This window comes from Typopeltis vanoorti, chromosome 14 (genome assembly GCF_054136105.1).
Source record: "Typopeltis vanoorti isolate ZY-2024b chromosome 14, IOZ_Tvanoo_1.0, whole genome shotgun sequence".
Classification (NCBI taxonomy): Eukaryota; Metazoa; Arthropoda; class Arachnida; order Uropygi; family Thelyphonidae; genus Typopeltis; species Typopeltis vanoorti.
Genome location: NC_143562.1, coordinates 50,689,024 through 50,706,768, shown reverse-complemented (window position 1 = coordinate 50,706,768; position 17,745 = coordinate 50,689,024). Strand labels below are relative to the sequence as shown.

The window sequence follows — 17,745 nt, the reverse complement described above, 5'->3', positions numbered from 1 at the left end:
TGTGTGTGTGTGTGTGTGATTAGTAATCAGTGTTATTATTTCAGAAATACAGTAGCATCCTCATATGAAGCACTGGTAGGTTAAGTAGATTAACGCGTAGAAGAGTTTTTTTATTTTTTTTTATTAAAACGATAGTTTATTAAATCTTATAAAATATGTTGTATGCAATTTCACACACAAATATGGTTAAAGCGTGATTTTGTGTGAAATATTTTATATATTTTTAAATGTTTTTCATTTATAGTTTAACTTTTTCCTATTTTTGATTGTTCTGAAGTCTGAAGGCAAATACAGTAGAAAACAACGCGATCCCTTCTGCATTCGTGTAACTAAATTAAACTTAGACAAGGATGTAGAAAGTGGAACTTAAAGAGAATACGCATTATTGGTGGATGACTATACAAAGAGAACTTTTCCCTTTTCTCATTTAAAGAAAGTGCATTAACTACATTCAGAGGTTTAGATAATCGAATTACAAACTCAGGGCAACACAACTTTATAAAGTATTCTGCTCTGGTAAGTTTTTAATTGTTTTCTCTGACTTATTCGTTCTTTTTCCTCTCGGGTGCATCAGCAAATTTTGTTTTAGTAGCAATGCTACTTTTCAAGTTAGAGGATGGTGATTCTAGAACAAGGCGGTTTTCCGTTGCCTTCATTGTCCAATTATTTATGTCTGTATATATGCGGGTATTTATGAGTTCCGTTTGCCTGTTTTGAGGAATAAAAAACCCGAGTCCCTCCCATCCCCTTAAAAAACAACAACAACCTTAAACCATCGTATCAGACAGGCTAACTAACTTTGGACTGATGAGTTCTGATAAAGGTTGTTCGTGTTATAGACCGAATTCGAACCCTGTTTTGTGTAAAGGAAAGTATGAATGAGTTTTTTTCTCTTTAGTATAACAAGCATACTTACACCATAATTCAAAACATACGGTTCTTTAAATATATTTACATTTATATATTCTTTAAATTCTCATATAAAACGACACTGTTTTTACAATGGCAAGAGGATCTGACTGGATAAATTGTGGATACTAAACATCCGATGCTGTTCCTTGCAGTCAGCAAACTGGTTATAAGAAAATATGCCTAGATGAGACGTTTATTTTTGTTCAAAATGTCTGATATTATTTCCCTAATTTTTCAAAGGAAAAGACGTTATCTTCCCTATCTCGAGTGGTGATGGTTGTGTTCTTTCGTGATGGTTTATTTTATTGCTGCAATACAGCTAAGTTTGAATAGAACTGAAATATTCTGAACGAATACACTGAAGGTTAAGTGAACGGCTTTATATTTTGGAAACGCAGGTTTTACACATTGTACAGTAGTATAATGGTTTAAAAACGCAAGCCTCCGTAGCTCAGTCGGAAAGAACTGGTTTCGATTCCTGTCTATGACGTGAGGAACCTTCATCTGGTTTCTTTCGACTAAAGGTGAATTAGCCGGTCTCATACGGAGGAAGGAGGTTTTTTCTACCCGGAAACTCGGATTTTTGTACCTCAGAACAAGAAAAGTAGTCCCGTGAACACACACACACACACACACACAAGGACTTACAACCATAAGATACATATGCTTAATCCTCATTAGGAGGACTCAAACCGTCTCCCTAAATGGACTGGGGAAGAAAGAAGGAGAACGCCATATATAAATAATTTTTTGTATTGTTTGTGTAGAGAAGTTAACGGCTCTCCTGTTTTCTTTGCTATTCCGCCTGCGGCAAGGAGGGATAGAAACATGTCTTAGGTGCTGGATTTGTGTTTGAGGTAGTGTGCGTGTGTATTTCCAATTTTTTTTATATTTTGGCAGATATGAAGTTAGTTCTATATTTCTTAGTGTGTCATGTATTGTTTTCAGGTTCAACATTAAATCTGCAAGAAATCGAATACTTAGATTCCAAATCATCTGACTATTCATTTTTATTAAAAAAAACAACGTTATTCAATTATAGCTTTACAAATAACCGATGCCGAATAGGAAAAAAATCATTAGATCTTCAAGAAATCGATCAAAAAAAATTACCTCTCCAAGAAACACAAAGAAACTTAAGGTTTACGAAACCCAAACCGAAAAGATCCCTTCCCCCCTGAAAGCAACTACAGACAGGAACACCCAGAATACACACAAATCAATACTCAGGAAACTGTAAAATCCACTCATTTACCCACCCCCAACAAGAATACATTTCAACATCCACAAACAACAAACCTCTTCCTTTTCATTATCCCTTCCATGAACATACACTGCTTGAAAAAAAGTTAATGGATACCATAATGTGCAGAACACATTATGGTATCCATTAACCATCCTATTGGATACAACACGAAAACTGAAATCTTCCTACTATACTAAACATTCAGAGTCAACTGCAAGTAGATCGCTAACTGCAATACTTAACACGGAAACAATAATAATTTATTATTAATGATCCTAACAATGCAGCTTGTCAAAAATATTATTTCCAATAATTGTTTATTGAAACAAATATACCTTTTTTGCATCAATTGAGAGTAATATTTTATTCAAATTATTGCATTTTTACAATAATAATTTTTCATAGAATAATTATTGTTTTGAAGCTTTTTATTTCCTTTTATTCTAGGTTTTAGTAGAAACACTTTTGATAAAATATTACCAAATGTATTCAACTGTGAATTTAGTCAATTCCTCAAAATAAAAACGAATCAGCAATACACGTGACATATTTTGCAACAATAAGTTGCAAATGATCAAACCTCGTGAACATAATAAAATTGTTTGATGCAACAGTGCAGCTGTGAATCTTGTGATAGGAAAAACCCAAGGATTGTTAAGATCCTCACAACATCCTCGAGCAAGTTAGGACTGATTGGGAGCACGCAAACACAAAGTCGTGCCGGGTGATAAAGATACGCATCTTACGAAAATATTTATTCAGCATCTGTGGTACCATTCACGTCTATGTGGTGTAACTATGAAACAGGAAGAATTCTGCAGACTTTGTTAAGGCAAAGACAGGTGAAAAAAGAAGTAAAATTGCTCTAACATTGGGTGATCCTGTACAAAGTGGTTCGATTTGTATTATGTTCGTGTACTTCTATCACTTCTATCAGTGTTATTTTCATTTTGGTACGTCATCTTCCGAGATATTGTAACAAGAAATCAATGTAAGTGCAGAATCTTCCTCCTCCTTAAGAGTATAAAACACATTGAGAGATGAACTTACTTGCATTTCAGCACTATCAGTAATTCGCTATGATGAAAATCAAAGCCCTGATTTTTTTCGTTTCGTTTTTGGCATTTTCTTTCGTATTGGCAGATGAAGAAAAGCACAAATCGGAAAACCATACCCGTAAGTAAAGACACATGGACGTTTAAAAAATCCTTAATTGTTGAGAAAAAGTGCTAAATTGTCGTTATTACAAGAAAGATTATTAAATATCCATTGTGATTAGTTAAGTAAAACTAGTAGACTGGAACGAAGAGAATATGTTTCAGTTTTGCACACTTCATAGTATTTCGATAGAATGGATTTCTGTTGTTCTTTTAATACGAATTTTGAATTGCACCGTATAAACCGGTTTCTATCATTCATTGTCAGTTGTGTTTAATACTATGAAGAATTTTTTCATATTACAAATAGCCAATGTTTTGTATTTCAAATATAGTAACGATGTTTGGGGTATTTTAGTTATAAATCAGGTTAATTTTGGTACTCAAGGTACTTAAATAAAATGAAGAAACCGAAGGAAAATTAATGAAAGAACGTCAGCAGCAAAAAAGTAAACAAATAAAATAAGGAATAAAAATAAATATTGAATGTATATATATAAAATCAAATCCATAGAAACCTTCATTATATACTTTGGCAGTCATTTAAAAAAACAAGAAATAATGTGCAATAATGATAATAGTATAATCGTAGATACATTTCAGATATTCAGATTTTAGGTGTTTTTCCAAAAATGCATTACCAACCAATAAGATTCGTTTTGTTTCATTGTCTGTAGGCTAGGTATTTTTTAGGACTTTTCTGCATTCATTTTATTTAAATTTGAATTTGGAATGTTAAACAATTTTTATATCATTTCCACAAAGCGATTTATTAGTGCAATTTTTCCTTTAAGGAAATTTATACGTAAAATTATCCGACTGTTATACAAGCAAAATAGTTACCACTTTAAAAACCACAATGTTCATAAAAGAAAAGTTAATTTTCCGACGTGTAATAATAAACAACTCATCCCACAATACGGATTGATTACCCTATTATCGGAATGGATTCTTCTTCTTCTGACATGCGCACAAGTTTCGAAGGGTCTCGCATCTGTGCGCATACAGCATCTCCCATTACTGACTCTTCACCACCTATTCTATTTCCTATCTGCAGCTTATCTAGTGCTACATGAATGATGTGCTCCTCACGGATGGTGTAAACAAGGTATGAGAAAGCGTGTATCATTGCCTACTTGAATTTCATCAGATAAAACTGCCAGTTTGTTCTATGCTCTCTTCATCATTCTACAAGTTAGCTATGAACCCGATAATGTGTTGAAAAAAAAACGATGACATACTTTATTTGGTTCATTTTTACGATCTGAATACATTCAGAAGTTTCTGAGTATTCTATGAAACTTTATATACTTCTCGGTAATTTACCTGAGGCATAGGATACAATCTTTACTATCCTAACCTTTCCTGAAACCTGCTTATTCCTAGGGAGAATACGCCTCAACTTTGGTCTCAGTAATGTTTGTTCTATACTTTTCAGTTTTTCCTACCTTTCCTTGTGCAGTGGATGAGTACCAAGTGCCATACCCTTGTCTTTGATGGTCTTGCAATTAGTCTATCAGATACTCGTATACTTTTATTTCCTGTGGGCTTAAATAGCTGTGCCTGGAATTAAGCTGTTTGAGTACTCTTTTATTTATTTATTTCATTATTTTTTAACGACACCGAGGGAATTATTTATCACTTAATATCTTTCTCGGGTGGGGATCTGTCTTCGAAATTTACCTCATCATCTCACTTGTAGATTACCTCACAGTACTCTTTTCATTTGTTTTTTAATCTCCTGTTCTTCTGGTCATACTCTTACAAATGACATTCCATTTGAACATCAACTTTCGCTTTATGTTCCTGAACTAACTCAAAGCTTCTCTGTTTCGCCTCATCTAATACTCCATATTTATTCTATAACTTCAGCTTTATTAACATAATATTTTTCCTCGATCTGCCTAATAGGTTTCATGCATAATCTTTTATAATTTTAAGTGAGTATGATCTCATATTTATTCTGAGATCCACGGGTCTCTTAGTTTTTTAATTTGGTTTAGACATTTCTTAACTGTATACTGAGTTACATGTTTAACTCCTTACTAGAGCATTCGAAGTGTCTTCTCCTCACCAGTCTCCAAAAGGACGGCAAACCTTTCTGATTTTTCTTTTATGAATCCCATAGATTTCATTTACAGAAGGTTTAACAATTTTATAGTAATAATTTTCTTTTTTTAAATGAAAGTTTTGAAAGAAAAGGTTGAGATCCTCTGTAGTCATTCAATATCGGCAACAATCTGGTTTGGGAACCATCTAGAATTGGAACTTTAATCGGAGAGGTTCGCCTTAAGATGGGTTAACCGCTCATATACGAAGGTGCGGAGATTTCACTTCTGCAAACTCGGGATTGCATCCGGCAAAACCAAATAAACTGGCCAGCGAATACACGTCGTGACAGAATTCGCAGACTCTGGTAAAAGAAAATAGCATACCTTAAAAGTTAGAATTATGCAAACACAAAGAGTATAATTAAGGAAAAAAATAATGTAATGGACGACAAAATTAAGATAACGCATGATGTTAACGTGATAATCCTGTGTTATCAGTTTTCTATGACGTCATAATCCAACCATCTTCGATGAATCAATTGTAATACCTTATAGTCCTTATAAGGACTGGCTTGAAGGGGCGAAGCAAAAATGCTTTTCATCTTCCCCCGTTATCTGCAGAGGACAGTGTAGGGATAAGGTGTTATTGAGCTACTAAAGGTCTGATCGTGGCAGGAGGGTAACAGCAATAGCCGAGCCTCAGTTAGAACTTCATTTGCTACAGCATTGCCATCCATTACCCTCCAAGGCTATTGGATTGAATGAATCAATCACCGCATCTCACGGTCGATTGATTCCCCCTTTCTCAAATTATCTTAAATTATAACAGTCCTTATAAGGACTGGCTTAAAGGGGCGAAGCAAGAATGCTTTTCATATTCCCCGTTATCTGTAGAGGACAGTGTAGGATAAGGTGTTATTGAGCTATTAAAGCTCTGATCATGGCAGGAGGGTAACAGCAATAGCCGAGCCTCAGTTAGAACTTCATTGGCTACAGCATTGCCATCCATTACCCTCCAAGGGTAATGAACGAATCAACCACCGCATCTCACGGTCGATTGATTCCCTGCCCAACCATTATCTCCCATAAATTATAATACAGGCTTTAAGACTGTAATTAAATATTTGCTATTTATTTTTCGGAGAAGTGTGTCTTATTAATGGAGTTTTTCCTTTAATATTCTAAACTCTTGAATTTATTTATTGATTATTGTTTTGTGGAATTATGTTATTCAGAATGTTTATAACTAAACATGTTGTTTTATTTAGGTTTTGTAGAAAACTTCCACATCTTAATGATAAATATCAATATTATTTATAACAGAAGCGGTAACAACAACAACAATAATAAACTGATAAGTGAAATATCGAAGATATTTTTATATTAACGATTTACGATAAATAAAAATATTTATTTTTGCAGCTAATCCACGAAGATACTTGAAGAAATGTCAGAAGGAAACAAATCTGCCTGACGAGGTATAGAGAAATATTTTCTCTATTTCTCATAGTTTTTTATTATGATTTAATTCTCATATGAGTGATTTCTCATATATAATATTTAACCCACTAACTTATTTAAATTAAAAATCACTACAAACATTTAAATGTAATCCAATTTTAAGGATTTAAAATAATTTATTAAATATGTTATATATTTATCAAATAACAATGATAAAATATGTATAATATATAATAAATATAATATAATAAATACACGCAGAACGCAGAACATTGCTGGATAGATGGGTGAAGCACTAATGCTTTCAAATTCCCTTCTGTCTGTGAGGGTGGTTCTTTGAGTGGAGTGTTATTGAGCTCTAAGCTCGCCCTGTGAGGGCGTTGAGATTAGCTACATTCAGCTGAGCATAAGATTGATTTGGGTCTTTTGTATTTGTAGCATTGTAATTCGAAGCTTGTTTGATCAGCTGGTTTGGATGGTTACTTGCCTTGATGAAGAACTTTTCTGCTTTTCTGGAGAATGGAGGAAATATAAGGAATTCTGACTTCTCTATGAAACTGGAAGTTTCTTAAGCCATGAGGCATCCAGAATCATCCTCAGACATTTGTTCGGTATCCTTTTCAGTTTTTGAATATTTGAATTCGAGGCATGACTCCATGCAGGAGATGCGTAAGTGATGACTGGGCGTATTAATATTTTATATAGCAGTTTGTTACGCACATCCAGCTTGCTTCTTCTGTTGATCATGGGGTAGAGTTGCGCGATTACTCTAGATGTCTCGAGCCAATGTGTTTTATATGATTGTTGAATTGTAGTTATTTGTCGAGTATCACTCCTAGGTATTTAACTTCGGTCTGCCATGGAATCTTGACTCCTAATTTGGTGAATGTCCTTCTTGTACTGGACATTCTCTTTGGAAAACATTACAGCTGTACTTTTTTTGGGTGGGGGGTTTACTTGAATCCTCCAATCCATCATTCGCTTTTCTAGTATATGAATACTGCTTTGGAGTCTACTGATTGCAAGTCGGGGACTGAGTGATCTTGCTAGTAGAGTGGTGTCATCTGCATATAATGCTGTGATGGCTGCCCTAGGGTTTCGGGGAATATCAGCTGTGTAAATTGAAAATAACAGGGGGCCAAGAGAAAGCCCTGAGGCACACCAGTTAGGATTTTGCGTCTAGTTGATGCGATGTCATTTATTTTGACTTGCGTAAATCTGTCTTTGAGGTATCTATTATTTTTATTAGCTTAATTGGTAGGTTGAATTCTCTGAGTTTATGAAACAATTCCTTGTCAAAAGCCTTTGCAACATCTATGAAGACTGCAACAGTATGAAGGTTCTAATTATAGCCTTTTGTGATTTGCTCAACCAGTTTGTGTATCTACTGTTAGTTCAGCTCCACAATCAACAATAAAGGGTTGCACACTAAACAATTACTCAACCCAAAACTCAATAGTTACTGCCGGACCTAGACCTACAGAGCCCACTCATCATAGCCCAGCTGGAAGCTCAGGTGTACTTGACATAGCCATCCTCAGAAACATAAGATACAAGTATCAGCTGGTAGCACTAAATGAAATGTCTTCCGACCACAACCCCATCCTTCTTAAACCCAGTACCCTCGAGCAACTCACTCCTCCACACTCATTTATACCTTGGGACAAACTCTCTACAATTTTCCCAGAGCAAAGACTGATTGGTCTGTAACTTTCTGGGAATTGGGGGTTCTTTCCAATTTTTTTGATAGTGATGATGTCGGCAGTCTTCCAGGTTGTGGAAAAGTGCTGAAATCGGAAAGTAGCATTGATTATGTTAAATAATGAATTATAGCTTTTCTGGGAACTAATTTGATTATTCCGTTGGTGATGCGATCTGGACCTGCAGCAGATTTCTTGTTCAGATGGGCTATACTGTTTGTTATTTCTGCTGGAGGAGTAGGTGTGATAGGTTCAGAATTCTCCTTTTGTTGTCTTAGGACTTGTTAAACACGTCGGTGAATTTTATAGATGAGGTTGAAGTTTAAATTTTCATAAGAGGGGTTACATTGTGTTTCCAAGTTATCAATTACAGCTTCTGCTTTATCTTTGTCAGTGTGGGCTACTCCCTTCTTGGTTTGTATTGGGGATATAAGTTGCCCTTTAGTGCAAAAAGATCTTAAGAATTTCCACATAGAGTTGTCCTCTGGGTTAAAGTTAGTCAGTTTGGTTTCCCAACCAAGGTTTCGGTGCATTTGAAGTGCTTCACGGACTTGCCGATTTGATCTGTTCAGTTTTGTTTTATCTTGTGGGGCTCTTGCGTTGTGGTATCTTTTGCGAGCGTTGTTTTTTTTCTCTTAATAGGGCCATGATTAGCTCGGGGATCCGACTGATCGGGTGAAAGACTCTAGTTTGGGTAACTGAATTTATTTCTTTTTTGATTTGACTGGTTAGGTTGTTTACAGCAAAGTCTATGTCCTCTTTATTGTGAATAACAGGGGCTGGGCCAATTTGCTCTGGGAGAATGCTAGAGAGTTTGTCCCAAGGTATAAATGAGTGTGGACGAGTGAGTTGCTCGAACGTACTGAGTTTAAGAAGAATGGGGTTGTGATCGGAAGACAGTTGATTTAGTGTTACCAGCTGATACTTGTATCTTAAGTTTCTAAGGATGGCTATGTCAAGTACATCTGAGCTTCCAGCTGGGCTATGATGAGTGGGATCTGTAGGTCCGGCTATAACTATTGAGTTTTGGGTTAAGTAATTGTTTAGTGTGCAACCTTTATTGTTGAATATGGAGCTGAACTATACTGTGTGTTTGGCATTAAAATCTCCAGGCATAATAATGGAATCAGTGCAGCCGAGAATGGAATCCAAATCAGATGCCAACAGTGGGATGCTAGGTGGGTTGTATGCCGCGTAGATTTTGATGCTTCCGGTATTGTTAATATGAACTTCAATGTTATCTCAAGGCTCTTGCTTTGTGGGTTGGTCAGGACGTTATGGATAAAATTGTTGATGTATACGGCTGTGCCTCCTCAACCGGATGTAAGTCTGTCTGTTTTATACATCACGAAGCTCCGTAATTTTGGGCTATTAGGTGGCCTAAAATATGTTTCGTTAACTAAGACTATATCTGGATTGTATCTGTAAGTGAACTCTTGCAGTTCAAGGATTTTGTTTAACAGGCCATTATCATTCTATGTTATTATTGTGAGTGAGTTTGATTTGAATTTTTTATACATTGTATACATATGTCAGAATAGATTGCGTTTCTATATAGAATCTCTTTCTAGAAGATGGTGATTAGTTTGCTTTGCTGAATTCCTGCAGCATGGTAGCTAACTAGAGAAGCAGCTAGAACTGATGTAAGTTGGCGCTTGCTTGCTCATAAGATGAAGGAATCTGAGTTCGAGCTCCCTCTGCGTATGTTTTGGTCATGGATGAAGATCGCCTGCATTCCTGTGCTGCTGAAGGTGAGGTATTTCGAACAGGAGGGCAACCTGCATGGTTGCTTATGGTGTCATTACGTTGGGGGGGAGCAGGGTTCACTCTTTCTGACTCACGCAAACGACAAGGGACCTCACCCCTTGTAGTTTGCGGGTGAGGTCCTATACAATTAGCACAACAGACAGGTGTAGCTAGAGCTTTTGCCGCACGTGGCGGTCCCTGAGTTTGCAGACCCTCTCAATACACACGATCTGAGATCTCAGCATTCTGCTAACTTTGATTGGGGTAATCAAAGTTAGCAGAATCTCACTAACAACCTCATCAGTCCTTGACTGATGAGGTTGGCAGTGACCTTATCTGTTGTGATGCCCTCGGCAACCCTTCTGAGGACCGCTTAAGATTTTTCTTGCTTGGCAGTGCGAAGGTGTGGAAGGGCAATTTTGAATTGTCCAGCATTTTTGTCATTTATCTATAATCTGAGACAGTAGGGGGATGAATCTTAACTCCCTCATCTGTATTTCTGACCCTGGAGAAATTGATGTTTTTTTCACCGAGGATCCTTGAAACTGATGTCCACTTTTCTTTGTCTCGGAGGATCACTGGTGGGATCTTTTTCTTTATGTCTTCTGAAATATGTGGTGTTAAATCTTCTTTCATAAGATCTTCAGATATCCTCCGTTTATGGGTTCATGGGCGATGGGACTATTGTGTATTCGCCCTCTGTATCTTCATCCTCTCCTTCTTGATCATTGACTTGGGCGTATATGTTTATAAATCCAGGGAATTCTGTATCAAACCTTTTTAATATCTTCTTGAACAGGTCAAGCAACTCCTCTTTGCTAAAGGCTTGAACAATATCGTCCGTGAAGTCCATACTAGGATAAAAAGTGCCTTGGTAGATATATCTCTTGTTCAGTTATGCCTGTTTCGGCAATCCTGAAAGCTTATAGTCTACTATCACATCCTTTAGACTCACGCAGAAGTCGACTAGCTAAGTAAAACAAGTTTGTAATACCTTACTAAAAGGGGAAAGGAGTGTCAAGAACTCGCTTGGCCACAGAGTGAAAACCCACCTCTCTTAAAACACCATAAATCAACCACTGGTCCTCGTTTCGGGTGGGACCTACACGGGCCATCAGACCACGTGCATTTTTCATGCAGAGAGATTTTCAGACAGTAGGAATCAAACTGTGTCAGCGCCAGTGCAATGTGAGATTCCCGAAAAAACCTTGTATGAAATCTAATCAGGCTCAATCTAAAATAACACGTTTGTTCTCGTCACAAGTCCAAGCGAAAGTATTACTCATTACTTCAGTATCTCGCTACTTAAAGCTTTTATACAAATTATACAGAATACAAAAGAAAAGCAAGTGTTTAGAATATGTATTAGAAAAATATAAAATATCTATAATAAAATATGTATAGTGTCATTAAATAATCCTATATAATTAGTTTAATTATTGTTAATAATTTTTTCAATATTATATTATTGTTGCTTTATTTTTTTTTTAAAAATAGACATTTAAAAAGTTTAAGGAAGAAATGAAGAAATGCGTACAAATGTGTCATGGGAAGAATTCAAGCGTCGAAGGTACGAAAGCATCTAACAGTAACGATAATAACGAAGGTGTATCAGACACCGAAACGAAAGATACTGCGAAGAGATCGACAGAAGAGAACGATTCGGGAAGTCACGAAAAGAGTGACAAAAAGGTAAAGATGTTTGTTCTAATTTATTGAAGATCGGATTATAATAGGATGGTTTTCTATATCGTTTGATAATGACATCGTATAACAACCGAAATAATTTTCTTACTCGTTTTGATGCTTTATATCCAAGACGTTTACTGTTCGTGAGCCGAAAAATGCGACAAGGAATAAATTTCAAAAAGAAAGTCAACTTCTGATGTATCGTAATTGATAAGTGCTCGAAATATCGTTCTCGATGAGAAGTGGTCCATCTACTGGATTTTATAATTGTTAACTGAAAAACTTGTATGGGAATAAGCAATTAGGCTCTAATCTGAGTATGGTTTTGCTGGTTTTGTGAAGAAGTAAAAGAACGCTGCGCATGTTCAGCTTTCCAGGCGATCACAGTTCCTTATGATACAAGGAACTGTGATTGGAAATGTCTTTGCTTGTGTTTAAAATGATATCACAAAGACAATGATTAAATGGTAGAAACTTAATCCTTGTGTCTCCAGTCTTCGCCTTGCGAATTTTATTCCTAAATTTTTACTTTATAAAACGAACCTTTCCAGATCATCTTAACACTTTTACTGAGTAACTCAGTTTACAAGAGATATACGCTACTGCAGAAATAAGCATATGCTACATCATACATACTATATTTAAGAATTTTATAATTAAAATAGCATTTAAATGATATTTTAATTATAGGAAGGGTCTCAGAATGCCCTAAGAACCTTTCTCAGAGCATTCTGGTATTTATTTTAAAACAAACTTCTCAATGTCATTTTCAAATATGCAATATTCTTCAGTAATAAAAAAAAGAAAGAAAAAAAAAGAGATTTCTATCTTCCAACACATCGTGATAACACATAAAAATCATATTCATAATTAAACAGAGAAATATTTCTATGGAATGTTTATTAGAGCAATATCATACATAATCTAATACTTTATCCGCTTTGTAATTTAATTCAAACTATTTCGTGTGTGCATAATTTATATAAAGTAGCAAACATTAACTGAATATAATCTTAACACTAAGAACAACATTAATGAATTTCATTTAGTGCTTTTTAAGTGTTTAATTACCAACAGAATTTTTGTTTTCAAGTTAAATTTTAGAAATTACGAAACATAATTCTAATTTCTATTTTTTCCAATTTTTTTCTTTTCAGAAGCAAGTTAGAAAATGTATTGAGGTAAGAATTCTGCATGTTATTGTACAAGATATTATATGCATATTAAGATTTCGAGTGTTATATAATCTTGTATTTGGTCTTCCTTAACTTCTATATACTCCAACTGGACGATATCGGAATGTTTATTTATTTTTTTTGATAGTCTAACTATCCATTATTTCGATACGTTCAATACATTTATTTCAATATTTGCATATTTATCTATTGCCCCGTCTGTTTTTAGCTCTTTACCTATAATGTTATTCATTTTTTTTTCTCTTTTGTCTCCGAGGTATAGACTGCTGTTTTTCGTAAGAATTTAATTTCTCCAGTTTCTATTATTTTTTCTTCAACAGTTTTTATGGCAAATCATTCATTTCCTTACAGTAGAGAAGGTCTTGTCAGTACTGTGGAACGTGGATAAGTCTGAAAATATCAGTGATCATTCCTGTTGATCTATTGATATTTTCTTTCAAGAAATATGAATAGATATTTTGGAGTTCATCCTCTCCTTTGGCTATCGTCCTTTCGTCATTAAGTATTGGCCAAGCCTCAAACGTTTATAACATCCAGTACTCTAATTCGCATCACTCCTACTTTTTAAATATTTTCCAAGAATCTTTTTCCGATTCCAGAGATAAGCACTGAGACAACAGGGTGCCAATCAGAAGTGGAAAAGATTGGACATCATAGAAGTAATGGATTATTGTTACTATATTTATTTCTGGGAGTTCTATTTACAGTATATTATTATTATCACTGTGCGTTTTTATGAGAAATTAATAACGTTTCAGATAACAATTTACTCTTATTTATTTTTTTATTTTTTATACCACTTTTGTGTTTATCGCAAGCTTCAGGATAGCTAACACGCTTTATAGTAGGATAGATCATTTAACACGATTAGCATCATTTCAATCACTAGATGGCGCCACAGAACTACACAATATCGCAGCGTCATCAGTAGGTAGCATAGAGCATTACAATAGTTATTAACTGCCTGGATAATAGAGTTCAGGATGCTTGACTTTCAATATAAACATATTCTTTCGAATAATTTATTGAGCAAATGTCTTTAACCCTATGGTAGTCAACTTGTCAGACACACGGATTAAGATCTAAATAATTGTCGAAACCAAATGTAGTATTTAAAAATATAAAATTACTTATTTCTTGATTCTCGTTAACTGAAAATACTAATAGTTTTTCATGAGGATCTAGAGTTTAAATTTTAAAAATATATTGCATTATTAACGAAATAAAGAGAGAGAGAGAATTATTAATAGAACGAACCAAAATTTTCTATTTTCAGAAAATATGCAAGGAGAATCAGGAGGAGAATTATAAACAACTCTGTGTAAGTATCGTATGCTATTCCATTATTGCATGTCTTGTATATGTATTCAAAGTAGGAATAAATAAAAGATGACTGGGAGTAGCACATTCGATGAGTATAGAGTTCGACTATAGAAGGATGGTGAACAGCTGTAGTAGAAGTTCCTGTAGATCTAGCAGAAGTATGAGGCATAACTGGTGTTAATTCTGCTGCATAATGGGCAAGGAAATATCTATAGAACAATGCACAAATCGATCTTTTATCTAACTGAAGAGAGTTTGTAAGAGAAGAGTCATTTATCATCCGGTCTGCACTCTGCTGAACAGCATCAACACAACAAAGCAGTTTTGGAAAACTGCTCTGTTCTGTTGACATTGGAAAACTGAGTGGAACTGAACAGAGCAGTTTTCCCATGTCGATTGGATTTGAAATTTGGACACAGCAAGTACCTGTCTAGCAGTGAAGTATAGTCTTGACCGGAAAAAGATGCTAAGTTTTGTTGGAAGCTGTTGATGCTATAGAAGTGATGTGATTGTGCGAAGAAAAGTTTGGAGTAAGTGTCAATCCAAGGAGAGAGATTTGGTCTTGACAATTCAGCTGAGAATTTTCAAAAGTGGGTAGAGAAGATCTGAGTTTTATTTTTTTTTTCCTACGGGGAAAACAACCAAAACTGCAATTTGGAAGCACTGAAGTTGAGTAGGTTGCTTTCACCCCAATCTAGGTTACTGTGGAGATCAGTGTTCAGGACACTTATGATCTTGAAGCTCGAGATGTTTGAGCACTGCAATGCTTTTTATATGAGTAGGACGGGTTGAGGGTGTTATCATGAAGAAAACGATGAATACAGTTTGCAGTCAATGAGAGCAGGTCATTTATGTCAATCAGGAAGTGGATAGGTGAGCACCGAGGGACACTGGCATTGACAGGAAAGTCTGACGAGAGAACACCATCCACCATTATATGTAGGGATATCTGGGAAAAACTGGCGATCCATTTACACAAGGACGAAGGCAGTCCAAATGATAGTAACTTGTCGAGAAGCCCTCAACAAGATAATGGAGTACAGGTGTTAGTTCAGAAGCACACCTCTTCCAGGACTGGCCGTCGTTGTAGTATCTACAATGGCCACAGGAGGGAATGAGATGCAATGTTCTACACAAGGAAGGAGGTAATTTGCCATGGTCATTAATGTAAGCTAAGATACTCTATTACTATTATTTATAATATACTATTAGTAAATTAGTATTATGTATTCTTTTTAATAATGTTAGTTATATTGTTATATTAGTTATAAACTATTTAATGTTAAGAAACAAAATTAAACATTGTTGTAAACTTATGTTGTTAGGCAGGAAAATAATAAAGTCGTTTTTATTCGCTTCGTTTATAACACTAGGCTTTTCTAAAACAACAAACAATCAAATGACAATAAACAATTGATAATTATCCAAAATCACAGTATTGTTCAAATTATAATTCAACGCGATAGTATGTTTATTTAATACGTCAATGTATTTCTAAAATAATTGTTGTCATTATTTTCATTTTATTTAAACAGGAATGTATGGAGACCAAGATGTGCAAAGGAACAAAAGATAAAAAAGAGGGAGAGACTGCTGGCACAGATTAATGGATGCCAGCCTATTTCCAGTGATATATTAGATTGTTAAATTCATAAGCACCTTTTTTGTTATCTTATTTACTCTGTAATATCAGCAGGCTGGAATTAAACTGTCTTCTGTATAACTAGATGACATAACAAGGAATTAAAAGAAAGCAATGCAAGCAAAAACGTATGCCAATGTTTGTCTTACTGTTTCTTATGTCAATGTTATGAAAACTGCTTTAGGTTTAATCGGCCAGACTTTCCCTTAAGAATATATTTAATTTATGAGGTATTAATTCAAAGAATAACCATACATGATCTTTAAACTACGATAACAAAATTAAGAAAAGAAATAATTTGTGGAGATTATATGAAGATTATGGGTATTAACTGAACATCCCCGTATGAGCTCAGATAAATCCCTTTCTGTTGAATGCTCACTGGTTTTTCGATAAAATAGAAATTGTGTGAGCAATAGGAGTTCTTTTTTTTTTGCAATATACAGTATCTTGCAAGTAAAACACAAGTTAATATATTGCAGTTTTCTTTTGGTATGAAAGGCAACATAAAATTATGTACAATAAAATAGCAACAGACGATTGTTTCCAACAATGGATTCTTTTAATTGACTTTTTACAGGCTACCAATTACACAGAGCTGGCAGTCGTTATTGTTTTGGCAATGTTAAACAAACACGTTTAAAACATTTCGTTAGCGCATCATTGTTGAATACGGGTTCAAATGTTCTTAACTCACCTACTAAAAATTATTACAATTAAATCGCGAATGAAAATAATGCTACAAATTTTAATTAGTAATGGCAATTATAGGGCGGGAATTATCAGATCATATGATCTGATAATTCTCGCCCTAATTCCCAAATAGTTAAAAAGTATTTTAATCGAGTTTCAAGTTTTGGAGCAAAAAAAAAAAAAACTGTTATTCTGTATCTATTCAGAGATAATTTATATCCACATTTCCATCAGTAGCAACGGCGAAAATTTGCTACTAATACATGAACTCAAATGTTCAACAAATTTCTTCAATAACAACACATAAACTGAACCCTGGTAACTTCGATCCTAACATCCTGACTTCTCGAAGTCACTCCTTTAAACACTGCATCTCTCATGCATTTCTTATGCAGTTAACAATCGATAACCAAGTAATGCATCTTTATAAGCCGACCGACATGGAAAACACTATCAAAGGATTTGCTGAAATCTAAATTGGTCACTTATTAACCTTTCTCTAATCTTTCTGCTTCGCAACCTCTTTATAAAAAAAGCTAATATATTTGTAACACCCTCTTTAACACCAAGTTGTAGGTTGTGATTAATAGTATCCAATATATCTTTAACAGACATCACTGTTAAAGATACGACTCCTAGTGCACAATAGAGCCTTTAGAATAGATTCCGTTCGCCCACGGATGCCAGATCCCTGACTGGCAGATTGCCAAGAAAAGTCAGTTAATGTTGAAGGGGAGAAAGGAATAAGGCGATGTACGAATTCCTCACCAAAAATGCGAATGCACGTGCTTTATACGCAAAACTTTCCAACTATTGTACAAGCAAAATAGTTATCAATTTAAAAACTAGAATGTTCATAAAAGCAAAACTAATTTTCCGACGTATAATAATAAACCAACTCATTCCACGAAACGCATTGATTACCCTAT

General features: G+C 34.9%; 1 protein-coding gene across 1 annotated transcript; it reads left to right on the top strand.

The window, feature by feature from the left end:
- The first annotated feature begins 2,939 nt into the window (after positions 1-2,939).
- Positions 2,940-16,254, top strand: LOC150099456 (uncharacterized). Its single transcript, XM_090404223.1, has 6 exons — positions 2,940-3,334; positions 6,789-6,844; positions 11,771-11,965; positions 13,120-13,143; positions 14,435-14,479; positions 16,017-16,254. Exons 1-6 carry the CDS (start codon positions 3,238-3,240, stop codon positions 16,086-16,088), a joined length of 489 nt encoding a protein of 162 aa, XP_090260349.1. The 5' UTR covers positions 2,940-3,237; the 3' UTR covers positions 16,089-16,254.
- The last annotated feature ends 1,491 nt before the right edge of the window (positions 16,255-17,745 follow it).

What these genes read in the sequence shown, in the direction of transcription:
- LOC150099456 (XM_090404223.1), top strand. Translation starts at nt 3,238, where the DNA reads ATGATGAAAATCAAAGCCCTGATTTTTTTCGTTTCGTTTTTGGCATTT. An exon ending in CAAATCGGAAAACCATACCC is followed by an intron (nt 3,335 to 6,788) that starts GTAAGTAAAGAC and finishes TTATTTTTGCAG; the next exon opens with CTAATCCACGAAGATACTTG. An exon ending in AGAATTATAAACAACTCTGT is followed by an intron (nt 14,480 to 16,016) that starts GTAAGTATCGTA and finishes TTATTTAAACAG; the next exon opens with GAATGTATGGAGACCAAGAT.